Here is a 21,730-nt window from a genome sequence, read left to right on the forward strand (position 1 = left end):
GGTTTTCTTGACCTGAAACTTCTTGGAAATTAGTGGGGAAGGTTTGGAAATTCCTACGCTCAAAAAAATAGGTTCGATAATCTCAGCAACCTTGGACGGTAGGTAGAGTTGGTTTTCAAGAAGGAATGTTACATGTGGTTCATCGAATGAAGTATAAATTTAAGAGTTACTATATACAATTATAAAATAATAAGAAATACTATATTTTGGAGAAGTATTAGGTTTAGTTTTTCGTGAAATAACCTATGTAAGTGTTATTCTAAAATAAAGTACTACGGTATTATCTCAACCACGTAGGATTACTTGGGTTGAGATATTGTGATTTATATTTCATACTCTTCGTTCATTCCGTATTGGCTAATGTACGAATAGCTAACATACGTACGAGGACGATATTATTTTAGTTGGATTGGGGGATATTAATTAATTTCACATCATTAATCATATTACTATTATAATTATTATTATTTTAGAAAAGTCAAAAGCATGATAAAAATTTAACAAAGGATGCTGCTAATCATTAACATTAGAATTTCTTATGTGGAATTCTCATGGGAATTAAAAGACTTATGACTCGTTCCATTCGACAGAATAACTATTTTTGAAATAAGATAAAATATAATTTAAATTTTGATAATTGAAGGAACAACTATTCCTTATATTCATAATTATTTCATTTAAGATGTAATATGAAGAGTAAACATCCTCATGGTGAAATTTAAGAATAGTTTTTCATTATCTATTCTCTGTTAAGGACTCCTAAAAGGTTCATATTGTTATTTGTTTTATAGTAATGACATAATATTTTGTATAACTAATTGTAATTAACATATTAAAATTAATCTATCCTAGGGAATAAACATTTTGCAAATCAAATATAAGTTGAAGTTATGTTTGGTTTGCGAGATTGTTATTTTTCAGAATAAGATGGAATGTTCTGAAAATTTATGCAATGCAGGTAATAAGCATTCCTTATAGTTTCTTTTTTTTTTTTTTTTTATTTCATTAAACATGTAGTAAGAAAGGAACACACATTCCCTTTTTGAAATTTGATAATAGTTATTAATTGTCTATTCATCGTTATAAACTTATAAAAATTTTCACATTTTTATTTGGCATAACTACTTATAACTAACTTATTAGTTATTATAACTAATCTATTGTTAAGAATTCGAATCAACCAAAACATAATTGCATCTTAAAACGAATAAACATAATTTAATATTTTCAATTTAAAATACTTAATCACTAGAAAGTAAATAAGATGACTACTTTTGAATTCGAAATAAAACACACTTGCAAATCACGTCACTCACCTCTCTTATATCTTGCTGCTAAATATGCCATGCCATGCCATATATATATATAGTAGTTTTCTAGTAGTCCTTCAACTCTAACCCTTGGTGCTTCATTGTCAAAGTATAGATCTTTTGCCTTAAGGATTTGCTATATGTGTGGTATAATGAGTAGAACCTAGTGTATAATCTATGACTCTTCATTTAAAATTTGTTCTCTAATTGTTTTGCATTTCGAATTTGGACAAAAATCATCCCCTTGTTATGACCTCTGTTCCCATTTTTCCATCAAAATTCTAGATTCGTCGTAACATTTGTTTTGTTATCTTGATGGATGCTTTCATCCATTAATGAATTTTTCTATTGGAAGAGTCTCTCACTCTTTGTTCATCTTCCATTTGTAGTCATTATTTGTCCTCAGCAATGTCCCTCTATAATGTAGTTCACATACAACGGCTCCTCCTTTTCCTTCCTCCAACTTCCTTTTTCTCCCTATTGATTCCACATACTAATGGAATACCCAAAGGAATTGCATACTCTTTGCTTGATGTCATCCATCAATTTATCGCCTAATCTAAGGAAACACGCAAAAATTTTGTTTGAGATCATGAACTTTGAATATTAAATTTAGATTTGTATGAATTTGGAAATCCAAAATCTAAAATCAAAGTTCTCCAAGAAACTAAAAAAAAATATTTGCAATTTTATAGAAAAGAAAAAGAAACACCCATTCTCCCATCTTCAAGCTAGATGAAAAGACGAATGGTAGCCTAAATGACAATTTTAAGAAAAATCCAACAAATAAATTACACCTATTAACACCGATGGCTAAAATCATTAATCACGTTAGCCAAATAAATGACTCTTAGACTTTAAACTTCCCTCTTCAAATTCAATTCTCCTTTCAATATATGGACCAATTACAACTAGTCAATTCTAATTTTCCTTAACTAGTGTGATTGAAATTTGGAGATAAATTTAAAACGGGAAAAGGGAAAAAATAAGAAAAGGAAAAAAAAGACCCTTATTATAATTATAGCTGGTGAGGTTTAAAGGAAGTGAGCCCCACAAACGCCCAGCGGGAAAATCCCGCCAATTTTATTGGCAACCGCAGCCTCACGTTCCATAGGGAGGCCTCTCCTCAAACAAAGCAGACAGACCTAACTCCGTATCCTACTTGAAATCGCACGCCACTGCCACTTTCTCCAAAATGGGCACGGATTCGGGAACGAACTTCACGGTGGCTTCGCCGTCTGCCGAAGACAAGGTGCGCTTCACAACTGCGACTGCTTGCTTGACGTTGGATCGGGATCCTCGAGGTACCTGAGATTTCGATGCCTCGATGGGCTTTCTCTCCGGGCTGTGCGCGTGCTTGGAGAGGCGAGTGAAAGGCTGCAGAGGCGCCGATGGCGGCTCCGGAGGGGAGGCCGACGAAGAGGAATCCTCGATCCTGTTCTTCGACCTTCGGACTCTGCAAATTGCTACCAACTTTTTCTCGGAGTTGAACCTGCTCGGGGATGGACGGTTTGGGCCGGTTTACAGGGTAAGTTTTGTACTTTCCGTGCTGCGTTAGGGCGATTTCGGGAATTTAAATAAAAATCTCTTTTACGATACTTTCTGCCTTAATTCCTCATGCATATTCATGTAGTTTGTTGATAACACGGTTTGAGGGGTTGTTAAGGATACTACCATGCTTGCAGAGGACATCAATCAACAAACCTGCAGCAGACTCTTCCACCATCACCACGGCAAACAACAATCATGGCACTGCAGAGAATTAGTAAGGATTCCTCTGAGAATAAAAGATCTTCTCTGGCTAGAATAAGTTTATAAAATGGATTGTAACAGCACAAATGCAAGAAGAAAACTAATCAAATACTGAATTCATTAAGCTCTCTATTTGGTACTTGATGCCCATGTTCAGCATTTACTTTTAACATGGTATCAGAGCTTGTATGAGACTCACGTCCTGCATATTTCCATGGCTTCCGGTGACTCTTCACCCAAACACAGCATCCACCTTTAATGGTTTCTAACCCCACCCTCAATTCTGCTAGTCACTTCATCACCATAAAGCTAACCATCGATAATTTCCTTCTCTGGAAGGCATAGACGGTACCCTTTCTTAAGGGCCATCAACTCTTTGGTCATGTGGATGGCTCATCTCCAATGCCTCCTCCCATGATCAACGATGCCCCCAATCCCGATTATACTCAGTGGGTCTTACATGACCAACTCATCCTCTATGCCATTAATTCATCTCATGCCATTAATTCATCTCTGTCGAACCAGGTGCTAACCCAGGTTCTTGACCGTGACACTGCTCAAGATGCTTGGACGACTCCACAGACTATCTTTTCTTCTCAATCCATTGCTCATGTCATGTAGACTCAATATCAGCTCTTTTCTTCTCAATCCATTGCTCATGTCATGCAGACTCAATATCAATTGGCCACTCTAAAAAAGGGCTCCGAGTCCATTACAGATTATTTTCACAGAGCCAAGACGTTGGCTGCCTCCTTAGGCGCTGCTGGGCAGCCCCTTTCCCCTTTTTAATTTTCAGTTTACTTACATGCTGGATTTGGGACAGATTATGATCCCTTGGTCACCTCTCTCACAACTCGGGCTGATCCTCTCTCACCACAACAAATATACAGCTTCTTGCTTACACATGAATCTCGGTTGGCCCATCAAACCCAGACAATGCTCGCAACTCAGTCTCTGGCTGCTCACAATACCTTGGTCAAATCTCCTAACTCAATTGGTTCCTCATCTCGGGGTAGTGGCTCTCGGTTCTCTCGTGGTTGACATGGAGGAGGTAGGTACAATCCTTCCTTCTTCTCCACTCATCCTGATAATAGACACTTGTGTTAAGTGTGTCAAAAACCCGGCTGCTCTGCCTTGGTATGTTACCACATATTTGACCACAACTATCAATCTGCTCCACCTCCCTCATTATCTACAAACATCACCACTCTTCCTTCCACCCCACAGAATACTTATTCTTGGTTCCCCGACACTGCCGCAACTCATCATTTCACCTCAGAATTCAGCTACCTAAACTTGGATTCTTCTTCATATCAAGGCTCAGATCAAGTCAGCATCGGAGATGGTTCTACAATCCCAATACATCACGCATGTTCTGCTCAACTGCACACTTCCTTTGGCAAATTTCTCCTTTCTCAACTTCTCCATGTCCCTTTAAATATAAAAAAAATTGTTGTATGTCCGTCAATTTTTCTATGACAATTCTGTTTACTTTGAGTTTCATTTCAATTATTTTCTTGTGGAGGATTTACAAACTCGGGGGGTTCTACTTCAGGGAGCTGTTGAAAATGGCTTGTATGTCTTACCTACGGCTACTACCACCTCAGCTTTTGTCCCTGCCTCTTCTTAAGCACACATTGGTGAACGCACTTCCTCGTACCATTGGAGCCTCCGCCTTGGACATCCATCCTTGAAAACTACCTCCATCATTAGTCAGTTTAAGCTTCCAATAAACTCTCACAGGACTGTTTCACACTGCTCAGCATGTTATCAAGGAAAAGCTCATGCTCTTCCTCATCATACATCACCCTCTAGGTCCTTACATCCATTTGAATTACTCTTCCTAGATGTGTGGGGTCCGACCCCTATTTTTTCCTTGACTGGTTGTAAATTTTACTTGTCTATCATTGACAATTTCTCTAAATATATTTGGTGTTTTCCGATCCAATGTAAATCTAATGTTTCTTCCATTTTTCTTGCCTTCTTACATTATGTCAATAATTACTTTTCCTCAAAAATTAAAATTGTGCAAACGTATGGCGGTGATGAATTTAGACCATTCAAGTAACTGCTTCAATCATTTGGTATTATTCATTGCCTCACATGTCCATATTCACATGCTCAAAATGGGACAGTTGAGCGCTGTAACTGTCATACAGTTGAAATCGGACTATCTCTTTTAACTAAGGCTTCTATGCCAACAAAATGCTGGTCTGAGGCACTTCAAACTTTGGTTTATCTTATAAATAAAATACCCACATCGGTTTTAAAAAATAAGTCTCCTTTTCAACTACTTTACAAAAAAATAAATAAATACCTGATTACATTTTTCCTTGGACCTTTGGCTTAGCATGTTGGCCAAATTTGTGTCCATACAATGTCACAAACTGAACCTCAGATCCACACTCTGTGTGTTTATGGGCTACAACCCAAATCATAAAGGATATCGGTGTTTGCATCTCCCATCAGGCGGGATGTAATTTTCAATGAAAACCATTATCCATTTCAGCAATCTACCCAGACTTTGTCCAACATTTCATAGGCCATGCCCAATTTTTCCAATATTGTTCGTCTTGTTCCCCTACAGACCTCCCCCACTGCATCTCCGTCAGACCCACACTAACCTGCCTCCCAACCCATGCCTCTCTCGCCACCTCACATCTCCTCATTGCCCACTAGGTCCGCATCATCTTTGGACTCCTCACTTGACACCATACAAGACCTTTCTCCCTCATTAAGCTCATCACCACCCCAAAATTCCTAACATGAGGATTTATTTCCCTCTGTTCCAACCATTCCACCAACTTTGTCTCCTCCTATGTTGTCTTCAAACACTCATACGATGATCACTCGTGCGAAGGTGAACACCTCTTGCCCTCTCAAATGCACGGATGGTACAATTCCTTGGACCACCCAAAACCAACATTTTCCCTTTCACTCACCACCATTTCTCACACTATTCCAAAAGAACCTACTTCCTATGCCGAGGCCTTTAAATTTCTTGAATGGCGAGAGGCCATGAAATTGGAATTTCAAGTTTTACTACTCATTCACACATGGGACTGGGTCCCCTCATATGCTTCTCTCAATGTTTTGGGTCCCAAGTGGATACTCAAAACAAAGAGGAAAGCTGATGGCACTTTAGAACGATGAAAAGCACACCTTGTAGCCAAAGGCTTTCATCAACAAGCAGGCCTTAAATACACTGAAACTTTTTCACTAGTGATCAAATATACTACCATAAAAATTATATTGTCCCTTGTTGTTACCTTTAATTGGCCCCTCCGCCAATTAGACATACAAAATGCCTTTCTGCACAGTGACTTGGGAGAGGCAGTATAGATGCGACAACTGCCTGGCTTTGTTCATCTGTAATTTCCCCATCATGTGTGTAAGCTAAAAAAGGCCATTTATGGCCTCAAATAGGCTCCTCGGGCCTGGTTTTCAAAGATCAATACCAAGCTCTTCTCACTTGGTTTCCAAGAATCAAAGTCTGACACTTCCTTGTTTTTGTATCATAATGCATGTCACATTATGTTTGTTCTTATATATGTGGATGACATTATAGTCACTGGGTCTAATTCTAAATTAATCTCTGATTTCATTTCTGCCTTAGGCACATCTTTTCTTGTCAAAGACTTGGGGCCTTTGCATTTTTTTCTAGGCATTGAAATCTACCACAATGATAAGGGGTTGTACTTAAATCAATTTAAATACATTTTAGATCTTCTTCATCGCACAAATATGCATCATGCAAAACCAGTTTCATCACCTAAGTCCACTTCCTCTAAACTCTCGGCCCTTGAGGGAAATCCCTTTGAGGATCCTCATTTATATCGTAGTATTGTTGGCAGCTTGCAATACTTGTCTTTTACTCATCCAGACATATCATTTGCTGTCAATAAAGTGTGCCAATACATGCATAACCCGAGAATTCCACATTGGCAAGCTGTCAAAAGAATTCTTCGGTATCTTTGACAAACTCCCCACCTTGGTATTTTCTTTTCCAGCACTTCCAAACCCGTCCTCTCTGCTTTCTCCAATGCTGATTGGGCTGACTGCCCTAATGATAGAAAATCCATTGGCAGGTTCTGTATCTTCCTTGGATCACAACTTATTTTTTGGGGTCCAAAAAAACAACTCACAATTGCTAGATCATCCACTGAGGTTGAGTATAAGGCGGTTGCCAATACAACTTGTGAAATCCTATGGATTCAATCTCTTTTGATGGAACTTGGAATTTTTTTAAAAGATCCACCAACCTTGTGGTGTGACAATTTAGGGGCTACATAATTATCTATAAATTAGGCTTTACATGCTAGAACAAAACATGTAGAACTTGATTATTATTTTGTACAAGATCATGTTGCAGCCAAGACTCTCAATGTTTCTTTTGTGTCTAGTAATGATCAAGTGGTGGATATTCTCACTAAACCATTGTCAGCAGCTTAGTTCTTACTCCTTCGATCAAATCTCACTGTTTCATAAGTGCCCCTTGCATCAAGGGGGGGTATTAAGGATACTACCATGCTTGCAGAGAACAGCAAATCACGATTAGCACAGCTGAGGGCAGCAATCAACAAACTTGCAGCAGACTCTTCCACCATCGCTATTGCAAACAACAATCAAGGCACAATAGAGTACAACATGGCACTGCAGAGAATTAGTAAGGATTCCTCCGGGAATAAAATATTTTTTCTGGTAGAATAGGTTTCCATTGATCCAGATTATATGGGGAGTTGTTAGCTCTAGAATAAGCTTATAAAATGGATTGTAACAACACAACAGAATGCAATAAGAAAACTAATCAAATATTGAATTCATTGAGGTCTCTATTCGGCACTTGATGCCCATGTTCGGCATTTACTTTAACACTAGTCAATGTCGCTTCGTTGCATTGTCTGCACCTTTTGTTTTATTTGCTTTATCTTCACTCGTCGCAGCTCACATTTTTTTTGTTTGCTTGTGAAAATTTCCCCTCCATCCATTAGTTCAATTTGTTGAGAAATCTGAGGAGATGGGTCATTTAGTTAATTAGTGTTGAAGCATGTGTAGGATATCACATCACTGTGAAGGATTCTGTGAGCTGAATGATCCCCTATGTGTGAGTTGTCTTGGTTGAAGAACATTCTACAAGAACTTGGTTTTAAGTGGTCACAACCTATAAATTTGGTTTATGATAATCAGGCAGCTGTCTGTATTTCATCTAATTGGGTATTCCCTAATCTTGAGTGAACCAAGGATGAATCATTCTCATTTTATTTGAGAGAATTATTATTATTATTATTATTATTATCAGACCTGATTTGCTTAGTGTCGGTGAGATCAGAGGCTTTAGCCTATTTGTTTTCCAAATCTTTGGCAAGTTCTAGAGTAAATTATATTTGTATTTAGTTGGGAATGTATGCCGCGACTTCAACTTTTGGGATGATGTTGAGTGAGTTAACGATATAATTGTCATTTGTGACAACCTGAGATTTAATTTGGAATACTCCATAGTTTTTGCTGCTTCCTCTGTCATCCATTAGAATGTTTCCAATAATTCTTTGCCGATAATATTAATATATATATATATATATATATATATACATATATATATATATATATATATATATAAGGGGAGGGTAGGTTCAAATGAAACTCGATCGATCAAAATAAATTTAAAAGATGCATGAATTAATTATAAGCTAAATAATAACTAATTAATTTAGAAGAAAAAATGCAATTAATTAATTACCATCAAATTAATGTCCTGATCGAAAGTAGTGCTAGCTCTACATATATTAATTACTACGTCTATATATTAAGACTCAAGCTCTACTTTAGTTCTATATATGTATATATATATATATATTTGAGATTTTACCGTTGCCCTAATATGTTTAAATAAATATTTGAGAATGACGTCAAATTCTAACAGATGGAAGCGGTAGACGTCGTCGGCGGGATGGACGGAAACGAGCTATTGTTTAGGAGTGATGATCATCAACCTGAAGAAGACAGGATTTTAGTTATGCTTGATAGCCTAAGATCTAATTTGGAGTACTCCTTGATTTCCGCTGCTTCCTCTGTCGTCCATCAGACGATCCATCAAAATGTTTCCAATAATTCTCTATCGGTAATATATGTATATATATTCTTTTTCAGCTATCTTCAATTCTCAAAAAATTAATTCCTCTGCACTTCTATTTAATTAATTATTTTGTGAAAATTGTTCTTTCATTTGGTGAATTTGATTGATTCTATTTATTGATTATAAATATTTGCTCTGGATAGCATCTTAAATAATCAACCACATACACCATTTTCAAAAACAAAATGTATTGCAAGCTAAATAATTAATTTAGAAAAAAATGCCATTAATTAATTACCAGTAAATTTACTAGCTAAATTTTTTTTTTTCTCACAACTACGGTAATTATGAGGTTTAACTACCATGCATGCAAGAGCTCTCGAAAGAGTCTTCTTAGTCGTCTTTATATAATTCGCTCATCTTTTTCTTTTACAAATACTTCTACTAATACATCCATTTATTGTTATTTGATGATGTGTAATTTCAGTTTTAGTAATTCATGTTTTTTTAAAATTAATTACTATGATTCTAATTAATTAAAATTTGGAAAGCAGACTTGTAAATTTTGTAAATCCTATATGTATATAGGGTTTTTGAAGTTTAATTTTTTTTTGGGGTTTTAATTTAAAAAGTTTGATTTTGCTTTATATAAACCAATTGATCAATCTATTATCCAGTGCAATTTTTGGGTAGGATTTCTTCAACAAGTTCTACTAATGATCGATGTAGTCATCATTAGTAGTACTCATTCAACACTATCCTAAAATAATTTAAACTTTTTGTATTACTGACTATAACTAACCTGCATGACTTTCAAAATTTGAAAGTTATTAGTAAAACTTATTGACTTACAAATGATCATATATTCTTTCATAAAATGAAAAGTAAAATACTAAAAATTTAGGATAATTTATTATTATTATTTATTTGTTAACTCTTAAGAGAGTTAAAATACACTTATCTCATCAGTCTTCCTTACCATAAGAAAGGAAAAAAAAAAAATTATACATCTCCATCTACCATCACAACTAGCTAGCCCCATATATGGCCGAAGCCTGATGTTCCAAATTCTCCAACTCGGCTTGAAATTGCTCCAACTCCTCTAATGTCATTGCATCAATAGATTGCTCCCACTAGGAACCTCTGTTGCCACCACATGCTGGTGGAGGACAACCCTCAACGACTGAAGAGCCTTGGTTGGTGAGGTAGCTGTCGATGATGGTGTTCAAACGGGGATGACTGAAGTTGAAGAAGTTGTTGTCAGGTGACTTGACAACAATGATAATCTCCACGCCGCAGAGTACACAAACCTCACTCACAGCCTTAAAGAGGCCTTGTCGGTGCTTTGTAAACATGACTTGGCGTTTGCTTTTATCTTCAATCTTCTTCATCGCCACCTTCCTTCGACGTGCTGTTTTCTTCTTTTTCGAATCATATGTTGTCTGTACCTTTATAAAAATCACAACATGCATACATCATATTAATTGTTACCCTTCATATATATAGATCATTTAAAAAAAATAAATAATCCACCGTTCAATAAATAATTAAAAACATGATGGTAGAGAAAAGTGGTGAAAAAAGGAAATTAAATATAAATCCTAATTTTACATACATTCGGAAAACCCCAAGAAACCAGCAGATAAAAATATATTACCGAAAGATAATGATCGAAAATGTTTGGGTCTATCCTCTGGTCATGAACAAAAGAGGAAGCATTGGAAACCATGGAGTACTTCGAATTAGGCACGTTATCTTTTTTGGGTTGTTGATCAGTTCTAATCACTAGCTTGTTGCCTCCCATCCTGCTGGTGACGAAAATTGGTTCGACGAATGAATGTTCATTCAATTCCAGAAGGGATTCCTCAAATTAAAATTGCTTCACCCACAGACAGGGCCCGAGATCAGCTAAGGCAAAAGCTTCACTGCGTTTAGGTGGGCAAACAATTTTTATTTTTCGATCATTGCGAATATGTCGGTTAGAAAAAATTCCCGTTTCGATCGACATTGTATCACTTTATATTCAAACCACCGTTGCCTAATCACAACTCTCTCTCGCTCTGTGTCTCCAGTGGCCTTAGCTTTTGCTAGTGAAGCTTTTCTCTCTCGATCCCTTGCTCTCTCTCTCTCTCTGATCTCGAGTTGTGTCTGCGGGTGAAGCTATTTTAATTTGAGGATTCCCTTCTGGGATTGAATGAATATTCATTCATTCGTCGAACTAATTTCTGTCGTCGGCGGGATGGAAGGCGACAAGTTGGGGGTTTAGAACTGATCATCAACCCGAAGAAGAGCACGTGCCTAATTTGGAGTACTCCATGGTTTCCAATGCTTCCTCTTTTGTCCATTACCAGATGGTAGACTCGAATGTTTTCAATTACTATTTGTCGGTAATATATTTTTCTTTGTTGGCAATCTATCTTCAATTCTAGTAATTTAAAATATGCTTTTTGGTAGTAGTTGCAAATCCAATTGTTTGAAAATTAAGCATTGCATCATATAAATTCAAAATTGCCAATTTCCCTTCACCGCATTTAGGCGGGCAGGCAATTTTTATTTTTTGACCGTTGCGATCAGGTCGGTCGGAAAAAAATCTCGTTTCAACCGACATTGTATCCCTTTATATTCAAAATCACCGTTGCTTAATCACATCTCTTTCTCGCTCTGTCTCTCTGGCGACCTTAGCTTTTGCCGGTGAAGCTTCTCTCTCTCTTTGATTTCGGGTCGTGTCTGCTGGTGAAGCTGTTTTAATTTGACGATTCCCTTCTGGGATCGAATGAATATTCATTCATTCATCGAACCAATTTCCGTTGCCGGTGGGATGAAAGGTGACAAGGTGGGGTTTAGAACTGATCATCAACCCAAAGATCACGTCCCTAATTAGGAGTACTCCACGGTTTCCAATGCTTTGTCTTTCGTCCATGCCCAGAGGGTAGACCCACATGTTTCCGATTATTATCTGCCGATAATATATTTTTCTTTGTTGGTTTCTTGAGGTTTTTTGAATATACGTAAAATTAGGGTTTATTTTTAATTTCATTTTTTCACCACTTTTCTCTACCTTCATGCTTTTAATTACTTATTGAACAATGGATTATTTATTTTAAAAAATGATCTCTCTCTCTTTCTCTATATAAATATATGAAGTGTAACAATTAATATGATGCATGCATGTTGTGATTTTCATAAGGATACAGACGACGGGAGATTCGAAAAAGAAGAAAATGGTAGGTTGAAGAAAGGTGGCGATGAAGAAGATTGAAGATAAAAGCAAGCGTCAAGTCACGTTTACAAAGCGCCGACTAGGCCTCTTTAAGGCTACAAGTGAGGTGTGCGTACTATGCGGCTTGGAGATCGCTATTGTTGTCAAGTCACCTGACAACAACTTCTGCTTCGGCCATCCCAGCTCGGACACTGTCATTGATAGCTACCTCGCCGGCCAAGGCTCTTCGATCCTCGAGGGTTGTCCTCTGTCGGCATGTGGTGGCAGCGGTGGGTCCTGGTGGGAGCAGCCTATTGATGCAATGATGTTGGAGGAGTTGGAGCAATTTTGAGCCGCATTGGAGAATTTAGAACAACAGGCTGCGGCCATATATGAGGTTAGCTAGTTGTGATGGTAGATGGAGATGTATATATATTTTTTTCTTTCTTCTAGTAGAGCAGATTGATGAGATAAGAGTATTTTAACTCTCTTAAGAGTTAACAAATAAAAAAAAAAAAAAAAAAAATTTTATCCTAAATTTTTAGTATTTTAATTTTCATTTTACGAGAGAATATATGATCATTAGTAGTTCAACAAGTTCTACTAATGACTTTCAAATTTTAAGAGTCATGCAGGTTAGTTATAGTAAGTAATGTAAAAATTTTAAATTATTTTAGGATAGTGTTGAGTGAGTATTACTAATGATGACTGCATCGATCATTAGTAGAATTTGTTGAAGAAATCCTACTCAAAATTGCACAGCATAATAAACTGATCGATTGATATATATAAAGCAAAATCAAACTTTTTAAATTAAAATCCTCGAATAATTTAAACTTCAAAACCCTATATACATAAAGGGTTTACAAAATTTCTAAGTCTGCTCTGCAAACATTAATTAATTAGAACCACAGTAATTAAGTTTTTTCAAAAAAGTGAATTGTTAAAACTAAAATTACACATAATCAAATAACGATGAATAACTGTATCAGTAGAAGTTCTGAAAAAGATAAGCGAATTATATAAAGATGATTAAGAAGACGCTTTGGGGGCTCTTGCAGTCATGGTAGCTAAACTTCATAATTACTGTAGTCGTGAGAAATTTTTTTTTCTAGGTAGTTAATTTGATAGTAGTTGATTATTTAAGATGCTTATCCAGAGCAAATATTTATAATCAATAAATAGAATCTATCAAATTCACTAAATGAAAGAACAACAATTTTCACAAAATAATTAATTAAAGAGAAGCGTAGAGGAATTAATATTTTTGGGAATTGAAGATGATTGAGAAAGAATATATATATATATCAACAGAGAATTATTGGGAGCATTCTGGTGGATTGTCTGATTGACGACAGAGGAAGTAGCGGAAACCATGGAGTACTCCGAATTAGATCTAAGGCTGTGAAGCATAACTAAATTCTTGTATTATCATTCCTAAACAACAGCTCGTCGCCGTCTACCGCTTCTATCACTTAGAATTTGACGTCATTCTCAAATATTTATTTAAACATATTATGGCAATGATAAAATCTCATATATACATATACATATATAAAACTAAATTAGAGTTTGAGCCTTAATATATAGATGTAGTAATTAATATATGTAGAGCTAGCACTACTTTCGATCAGGACAATAATTTGATGGTAATTAATTAATTGTTTTTTTTTTCTAGATTAATTAGTTATTTGTTTCGTAATTAATTAATACATCTTTTAAATTTGTTTCGATCAATTGAATTTTATTTGAACTTGCCCTCTCCTTCTTCAATTCATATATATATATATATTGTAGAATTCTCGTATATATTGGAGAGATTTAGGGGGTATTTATTGTATATTATTGAGTAAAATTTCTTTAGGAGATTGTTTCCATATTTAGAGTAGGGATTGTATTATAAGTAGATTGTATTGGCTTGTACAAAATTATTCAAGAAATACAAAAATTCAATTCTGATTTCATTTATATATATGATCCACATTGAATTTATATGATGCAATGCTTAAATTTCCGACAATTGGATTTGCAACTACTACTAGAAAGCCTATTTTGAATTACTGGAATTGAAGATGGATGAAAATATATATATTATCGGCAAAGAATTATTGGAAACATTCTGGTGGATTGTTTGATGGACGACAGAAGAAGCTGCGGAAACCATGGAGTATTCCGAATTAGATTTGAACCCAATTTTTTTGGTTGTCGTTGACAAAATGGCGCGAGTACTCTTCCTGTAGCTCTCTAAACTAATAAGCAACTATAGCATATTTATATGATGTCGATTACACAGAAACATAGTGCTTTGATACACATGTGCATTCATGTGATGTATAATGTTTATATATATTCTTGTCACGGGGCCATTAGCTACCTATGGTTTATGATCCAGTTCTCATCTTCTCCAGAATTTGAGAGAAGGCAATAGTAGTTTTGTTGGAAGCCAAATAATACTAAATTTTTTTTTAGTGTAGTCAATGGTGGCACTGATTTGCCCACCAAAGTCTGATCACTTAATTGACAATTCAAAAAAGTTCTTTGGCTTCGTTTGTTTGGGGGTATAAATGCGTGTGTGTGTTTGTGTAGGTATCTCTATATGCATGTAATGCATGCATGTACGTGTATGTGTATGCATATGTGTATGTGTATGTGTACTTGTATGTGTATTCAAGAATACTACAAACTCATGTGCAGAGATGTAAATTTGCTCCCAAATTGATGATTTGAATCAATCTGGTCGTTTGCTCTATTTTCATTATATAATGTTTTTAGACTATTTTTGTATTAGACTATTTTTGGTCCTTTGATGTGTTTGTAAGCTTTCAATGAGTCCTACCTATGGCTTAGATCTTTATTTTGGGTTGGTTAACATTGTACGAGATCTATGCAATGATTTTCATTTGTATGCGTGTTTGTGTATATTTATATTTTTAACCGGGGGTTAATGCCAAATGGTCAAGAAATAGCTGTGAAGAAGTTGTCTCTGATGTCAAGACAGGGAATGAGAGAATTCATTAATGATGTAAAACTGTTACTGAAAATTCAGCACAAGAACCTGGTTATGTTGTTGGGGTGTTGTGCAGGACCTGAGAAGATGCTTGTCTATGACTTTCTACCAAACAAGAGCCTTGACCATTTCCTCTTTGGTAAAAGCACCTTTCTTATTTCATATTGACGAATTTAGTACGTGAGTTTTTAAAATTTATTTTTATTTATTTATATAAATTATATAGACAAAACAAAGTCGGCATCCTTGGTTGGCAGAGAAGGTATCAAATAGTTACAGGTGTGGCAAGAGGTCTTCTATGCCTGCATGAAGAGGCTCCTGAAAGGATTATTCATAGAGACATCAAAGCTAGTAATATACTATTGGATGAGGAGTTGAATCCGAAGATTTCAGATTTTGGCTTGGCAAGGCTTTTTTCTCGGTAAGGCACCCATACACTGACATTTAGGATTTTTGGTACTCGGTGAGTAATTTTCTTGCTTCAGATCTCTGTGTTGCTTACTGCTAAAACCTAACACTTAGTCATTTTATTGTCTTCTTTATTTAAGTTTCCCTTGGCTAGTATTATAGTTGACATTTCCAGGAGGATCCTCGTGGAAATTGAAACGTGCAACCCAAAACTTTTGTTGGATTGCAGTGGTTACATGGCTCCTGAATACCGCTTTACATGGATACTTGTCAGTGAAGTCTGACGTTTTTAGCTTTGTTGATTTGGTGTTGGAGATTGTGTGGGAGAAAGAATCATGATGGGCGGCTTGGTGCAGAAAAGGTAGACCTCTTGAGTTACGTAAGTGTTAGAGAATAGTTTATGATGCAATTATTTGGGAGGTCATTTTTTTTTGTTTTGTTTATGCAGCTTCCTTTTTAATCTAAAGTTGAACATTAAAACATAATCTGTGTTTTTTTCCTTTAACAAGTGAAGGCTTGTAGGTCTACTTTAGCATGCAATAATTTTCTTCAAATTACAAATCCATGTTTTTATATCCTTGAGAATTGTAGGCATGTACACAGTCAAAACTGAATGTCCGACAGCCTGTTTTGTACCATGTGCTTAAACAACTTGCCGCCATTATGTGGGTCTGCCTTAATCCAGTGTTGCTTTGAATATTATTCTAAATATACTGTTGGTGGAAGTTTAGTTTTTATATTTTATTGTTTAGGAATTCAAAATTCTTTTAACAGATATCCTACTTTGAGTTTATTAATGCTAGTGGTTAAATATAGTGTTGGTGAAAGTTTGACTGCTTCTCTTTTATGATTTTTAGGTGCTGGTGCTGTAGAATTCATCATTTGCTTTCGTAGAAGTAAAAAGGATTCCTGAGGTAGGCGTATTCTTGTTTACACAAGGATTCTTGACAAGGTGTATGTTATGGGAAAACATTTAATTCATTTATGAAGCATTTGTTTAAACCGACATATTTTTGCTAGCTGATTTTTTTGGGGGTTGAAAGTTCATGGTTTTTTTTTTTTTTTTCTCACTTTGCTTGATAACCAAACACAAAAAATCAAATTCCATATTTTCCTTTCCAAGAGTTTAGAGTTTTGGCAAACAAATGATTTTTCCATGAGTCAATTTATTCTTGGAATATCGATTTAAATATTGACCTTACATTTAAATGAGCTCACCGTGCACTTTATGATTCCATGGAGGAAACTGGGAAGTGCACTGATCAGAGATTCTGTCAGGTTTTTGAGTCCCTTTGACAAACTAGGACAGAAAGAACATCCAGTTTAGATTTCCCTCTTACGATATAATATGTTAAATGCATCCGTGCATAGTCATGCTTCTTGCAATTAATTTAAATTCAAGTTGGCAATACATATCTTCATCGAATATATGATTACATTTTTGTTTCCAAAATGAAGATGCATTGATTGTTTTCATTTAATCCTCGTTTATTTTCCTTCCTGCCGCACAGACCTGGGCACTCTTTCAAAGAGGCAAGGCATTGGAGTTGGTTGATCTTAGCCTTTCCAGGTGCAACCCCAACCCTGATGAGGCAGCAATGTGCATACAACTAGGGTTGCTATGTTGTCAAGCAAGCATTCAAGACAGGCCTGACATGAATTCTGTTAATCTCATGCTGTCAAGTGACTCGTTTACTTTGCCTAAACCTGGAAGACCAGGCATTCAGGGTCGCCAAGGGCGGTGGACTTCAACAAGTACTTCCGCTCTCACTATACATGCACCGGTGCTACCAAGATTTCTTCCGGTAGCAGTTTTGTTGAGGGTTATTCTAGGAATTCAATTTCTCTTTCTTCCATTGATGAAGGTAGATGACCATTTATAGTTATGCCGTGTACATTAGCCGCCCCATTTATCTTGTGCAAATTAAGCTGTTTCCGCACCTATTTATAATTAATGTTTGTTATTAATAGCATAACACTAGTGTTTAACTAATTTACCTAACTTCAGGAACAAGTTTGTACTGGATTTTAATTGTGAAAGGCATAAGAAAAGCATGTAATAAATTGTCTTTTCGTTAGTGTGCATATTTCTTTTGTTAATGTCAGGATCACATTTGTCTGTGTGCGAACGTGAAATTGAGGCAATGCATTTGAATTTGGAGTCCAAATAATTAGTTTTTAATTTCATATACCATTTGATATAATGAATCTCGTCTTTGCTTGTGGTCGGGAATAATGCCTCCCGTAACAGGTGGGCTAGGTGTTCTGCAGAAGCGGTGGTCTGGTTTGCTGATGGTTTGTCTTCTTTCGGTCAGATGCAAAGGAGATTTCAAAATTTTGGAATGGGATTCACGAAGTATTGGATGTTGATTAGATGGGAAAGAATTTTTTGGAGTTAGGGCTGGGGCAGAAAGGAAAGATATTTTCAGTGTTTATTCCAGAAGGCGCTAAAGGCAATGCGTGGCAAGGCTTCATAAATGATCTTTTTTTTTGTGCGGATTCTGGAGGTGTTGGTGCTGATAGTTATCACGGAGTCAGGTGGTGCTGGAAGGAAAACAGAGGGATGGAGGGGGTCACAGTAGCCAAGTTAATTCTGGAAATTAGCCGGGAAAGAAGAATTGTGCCGTTGATGTGGAGGTGTGATGCAAGTGACAAATTGAACAGAATCAATCAATCAGAATGTGAAGGAATCTAGGATTCTGGATGGAGTGGCGATCATCTCAGAGGCATCTAGGTTTGCTTTCAGGGAGGAGGCTGCGAAAAGAATTGAGCCAGGCTGTATGTTACTCGTTTTGGACCTGGCCCAAGTTATTGAAGAAGGATGCATTTCTTTTTGACTAAACTGGGGCAATTATTTGAACAAGCCCAATGTCTAAGAAAGGTTGAATCTTTGGATTCAAAGGAAGGAAATGGGTTTCCAGCAGAAGGATCAAGCCCATGTGTGCAGTAATGCTAACACGAGTACCTCCTTATTTTTTTTTGATCAAATGGTAAAAGTGTATATTGATCAAAGTACGTATGTACAAATACTCTGGGCATATCTAGGCCAAACAAACAAGGTATTACACCAAATCAAAAATACATCCAAAAAACCTGGGCATACTCAGGATCCAAAGAGTGCAGGTCGAAAATTTTGCTCCTGCATATCAGGAAATGAGTATTGGGGAGGAGGACATTAAACATTCGGCTAGTGGAATACAAATCCAGCATACGGTTTTCCGAGATTTGAGTCAGGATGACCAACATGTTCAGAATTCTTGCAGCATATTAGATTCAAATCAAGGGTGAAAGTTCTGTCAAGTATTGAAGAGGTATTAGAAAGCTGTAGTAAAAAGGAAGAAGCTAGTTTGCTCTTTAACCAAATACAACTTGCCCGCCAAACCTTTGACAACATTTTCGAGCATAGCCATTATAGTTCACAAATTATTATTTGTATATCCTCTTCCTGCTTACTTTGGTTGAAGGAACCCCTTTAATGAAAATATTGCCTCCCCCCCCACCCCCTCCTTAAAATTATTTGTTACCTCTTATTCATTGTAAACCATGTTGTACCTTCATAGGTACTAGGGGTGAGTATGCTATAATTTGGATTTGAATTTTTACATAATTATTGTGTATTTTAACACATCAAATGCATGGACTTGAAATTAATTATCCACTGATATATGAATTTCAAATCAAATATCGAAATTCATTTTATCAAATGGTACCTTATATCCTTTTTTGAAAAATTGAAAAACATGTTGTCTTTTTTTAATAATTATTTTAAAATATAGAAATAAAAATGGAAAAATTATTTTGTACATTTAAACAAACTCTTTCCTATTTACTCTTTCAATAAGAATCTTAAAAAGAATATAATAAATTAAATTTTATAATTTTTAAAAATAAAAATATTTTTTGCAACCAAATGACTATATATATATATATATATATATATATATTTTAAAAATGGAAAGATTTTTTATTTTTTCAAATGAAAAGAAAAATCTTAGGTGATAAGGAATGAATGTTACATGTAGCCGTATGGATGCACTCATTAGTTACATATTATCTCATCAGTCAACCCTAAAGTGAATTTATATGGATTTAATGCAAAAAGTCTTATCTCATCAGTCAACCCAACCGGAAGAAAGAAAAAATATATATATTTATACATCAACATCTACCAGAAGTGAATTTATATGCCCAAAGCTTCTTGTTTCAAATTCTCCAACTCAACTTGAAATTGCTCCAACTCGGCTTGAAATTCCTCCAACTCTTGCAATGTCATTGCATCAATGGGCTGCTCCCACCAGGACCCTCCGCTGCCGCCACATGCTGGCCGAGGAGAACCCTCGACTACTGGAGAGCCTTGGCTTGCAAGGTAGCTGTCGATGACGGAGTCCGAGTTGGGATGGTCGAAGCAGAAGAAGTTGTTGCCAGGAGACTTGGCAACAATGGCGATCTCCACGCCGTAGAGTACGCACACCTCACTCGCAGCCTTAAAGAGGCCTTGTCGGCGCTTTGAAAATGTAACTTGGCGCTTTCTTTTATCTTCAATCTTTTTCATTGCCACCTTTCTTCGACCTGCCGTTTTCTTCTTTTTCAAATTGTCCATCGTCTGTACCTTTATTAAAATCACAACATGCATGCATCAAAGAGATATCATTTTTTAAAATAAATAATCCATTGTTCAATAAATAATTAAAAGCATGATGGTAGAAAAAAGTGGTGAAACAAGGAAATTATATATAAAAGCTAATTTTACGTACGTTGGAAAACCCCAAGAAATCAGCCAAAGGAAATGAAAAAAAAAAATCAATAAAATAGCATGTGCCGGAAAATTGCTACCAGCTTTTTCTTGGAGTTGAACCAATTTGGGCGTTTAGGATTTGCAAGGTAGGTTTCGTAATTTCCATGTTCTGTTAGGGGTGACTTTGGGACACAAATTTCAGCCTTTTAATTCTTTTTAGTTTTTTTTTTTGAAAAATTCAATTAAGTAAGATGTAATTCATTAAAAACCTAATACATTAGAATTATATGTAATTCATTAAAAAAAATCAAAATTGCTAAAACCGATAATCAATCAAATAAGTAGAATTGATCAAATTCACCAAATGAAAGAACAACGATAATTTTCACAAAATAATTAATTAAGGAGAAACATAAAGGAATTAATTTTTTGGAGAATAAATGATAGTAGAAAAAGAATACATATATTACCGGTAGAGAATTATTGGAAACATTCCGGTGGATTGTCTGATTGACAACAGAGGAAGAAGTGGAAACCATGGAATACTCCAAATTAGATCTCAGATTGTTAAGCATAAATAAATTCCAGTCTTCTTTGGGTTGATGATCACTCTTAAACAACAGTTCGTCGTCGTCCGTCTTGCCTGTGACATCAACCACTTCCATCTAATATTTATTTAAACATATTAGGACAATGGTAAAATCTCATATATATAGCTAAATTAGAGCTTGAGTCTTAATATATAGACATAAGAAGGAAGCACATTTTTTCCGTATTAAATATTATTAAAAATAAAATTTATTTCAACATAATTAAAAATTAAAAATCAAATACTAATTGTGTATAAAATTAAAATTTTATTTGTTAATTTCCTATATATTTTGTTTTCTTTCCATTTTTTAATAATTAAATATGAAAGATGAATTCTTTAATTTTTTTAAAATATATTTTCTAGATTTCAACGGATAACAATCGGTAATTCGACATTTGCATTTTTGAAAAAAGAAGAAGAACATAAACATAGAGAAAGTATAACATGAATAAATATACATATGATTCAGGAAGACAGCAACAACTGTACAGATCGATGCCTTCTTGTGAGTCCGGCACCAAAACTGGATCAAAACAATCTGTGCAAAACTTTTGTTTTCAAGAGTTTTTTCTGAAGTTAATTTTAATTTTATTCATGTGCACTTCCATGTCGTCTCCATCCTCCGCGCCCAATCTCCTCCGCCGCCGCCGGTCG

At 35.6% G+C, this 21,730-nt stretch overlaps 1 protein-coding gene and 1 pseudogene across 1 annotated transcript; one reads left to right on the top strand and one right to left on the bottom strand.

Annotated features, from left to right (window-relative positions):
* The first annotated feature begins 2,440 nt into the window (after nucleotides 1–2,440).
* LOC131145457 (cysteine-rich receptor-like protein kinase 44) lies at nucleotides 2,441–17,826 on the top strand (annotated as a pseudogene).
* A 2,103-nt stretch (nucleotides 17,827–19,929) lies between these two features.
* On the bottom strand, nucleotides 19,930–21,149 carry LOC131145900 (agamous-like MADS-box protein AGL61). The gene is made up of 2 exons (XM_058095080.1): nucleotides 20,955–21,149; nucleotides 19,930–20,358 (listed from the first exon to the last, which is right to left on the bottom strand). Exons 1-2 carry the CDS (start codon nucleotides 21,147–21,149, stop codon nucleotides 19,930–19,932), a joined length of 624 nt encoding a protein of 207 aa, XP_057951063.1.
* Between the last annotated feature and the right edge of the window lie 581 nt (nucleotides 21,150–21,730).

The sequence above is a fragment of the Malania oleifera genome, chromosome 13, assembly GCF_029873635.1.
Source record: "Malania oleifera isolate guangnan ecotype guangnan chromosome 13, ASM2987363v1, whole genome shotgun sequence".
Lineage (NCBI taxonomy): Eukaryota > Viridiplantae > Streptophyta > Magnoliopsida > Santalales > Ximeniaceae > Malania > Malania oleifera.

Bases quoted from the DNA above. Each gene is read 5' to 3' on its own strand.
- LOC131145900 (XM_058095080.1), bottom strand. From the start codon at position 21,149: ATGGAAGTGGTTGATGTCACAGGCAAGACGGACGACGACGAACTGTTG. The intron at 20,359-20,954 runs GTAATATATGTA...ATTTTAATAAAG, and splicing joins TTTCCAATAATTCTCTACCG to GTACAGACGATGGACAATTT.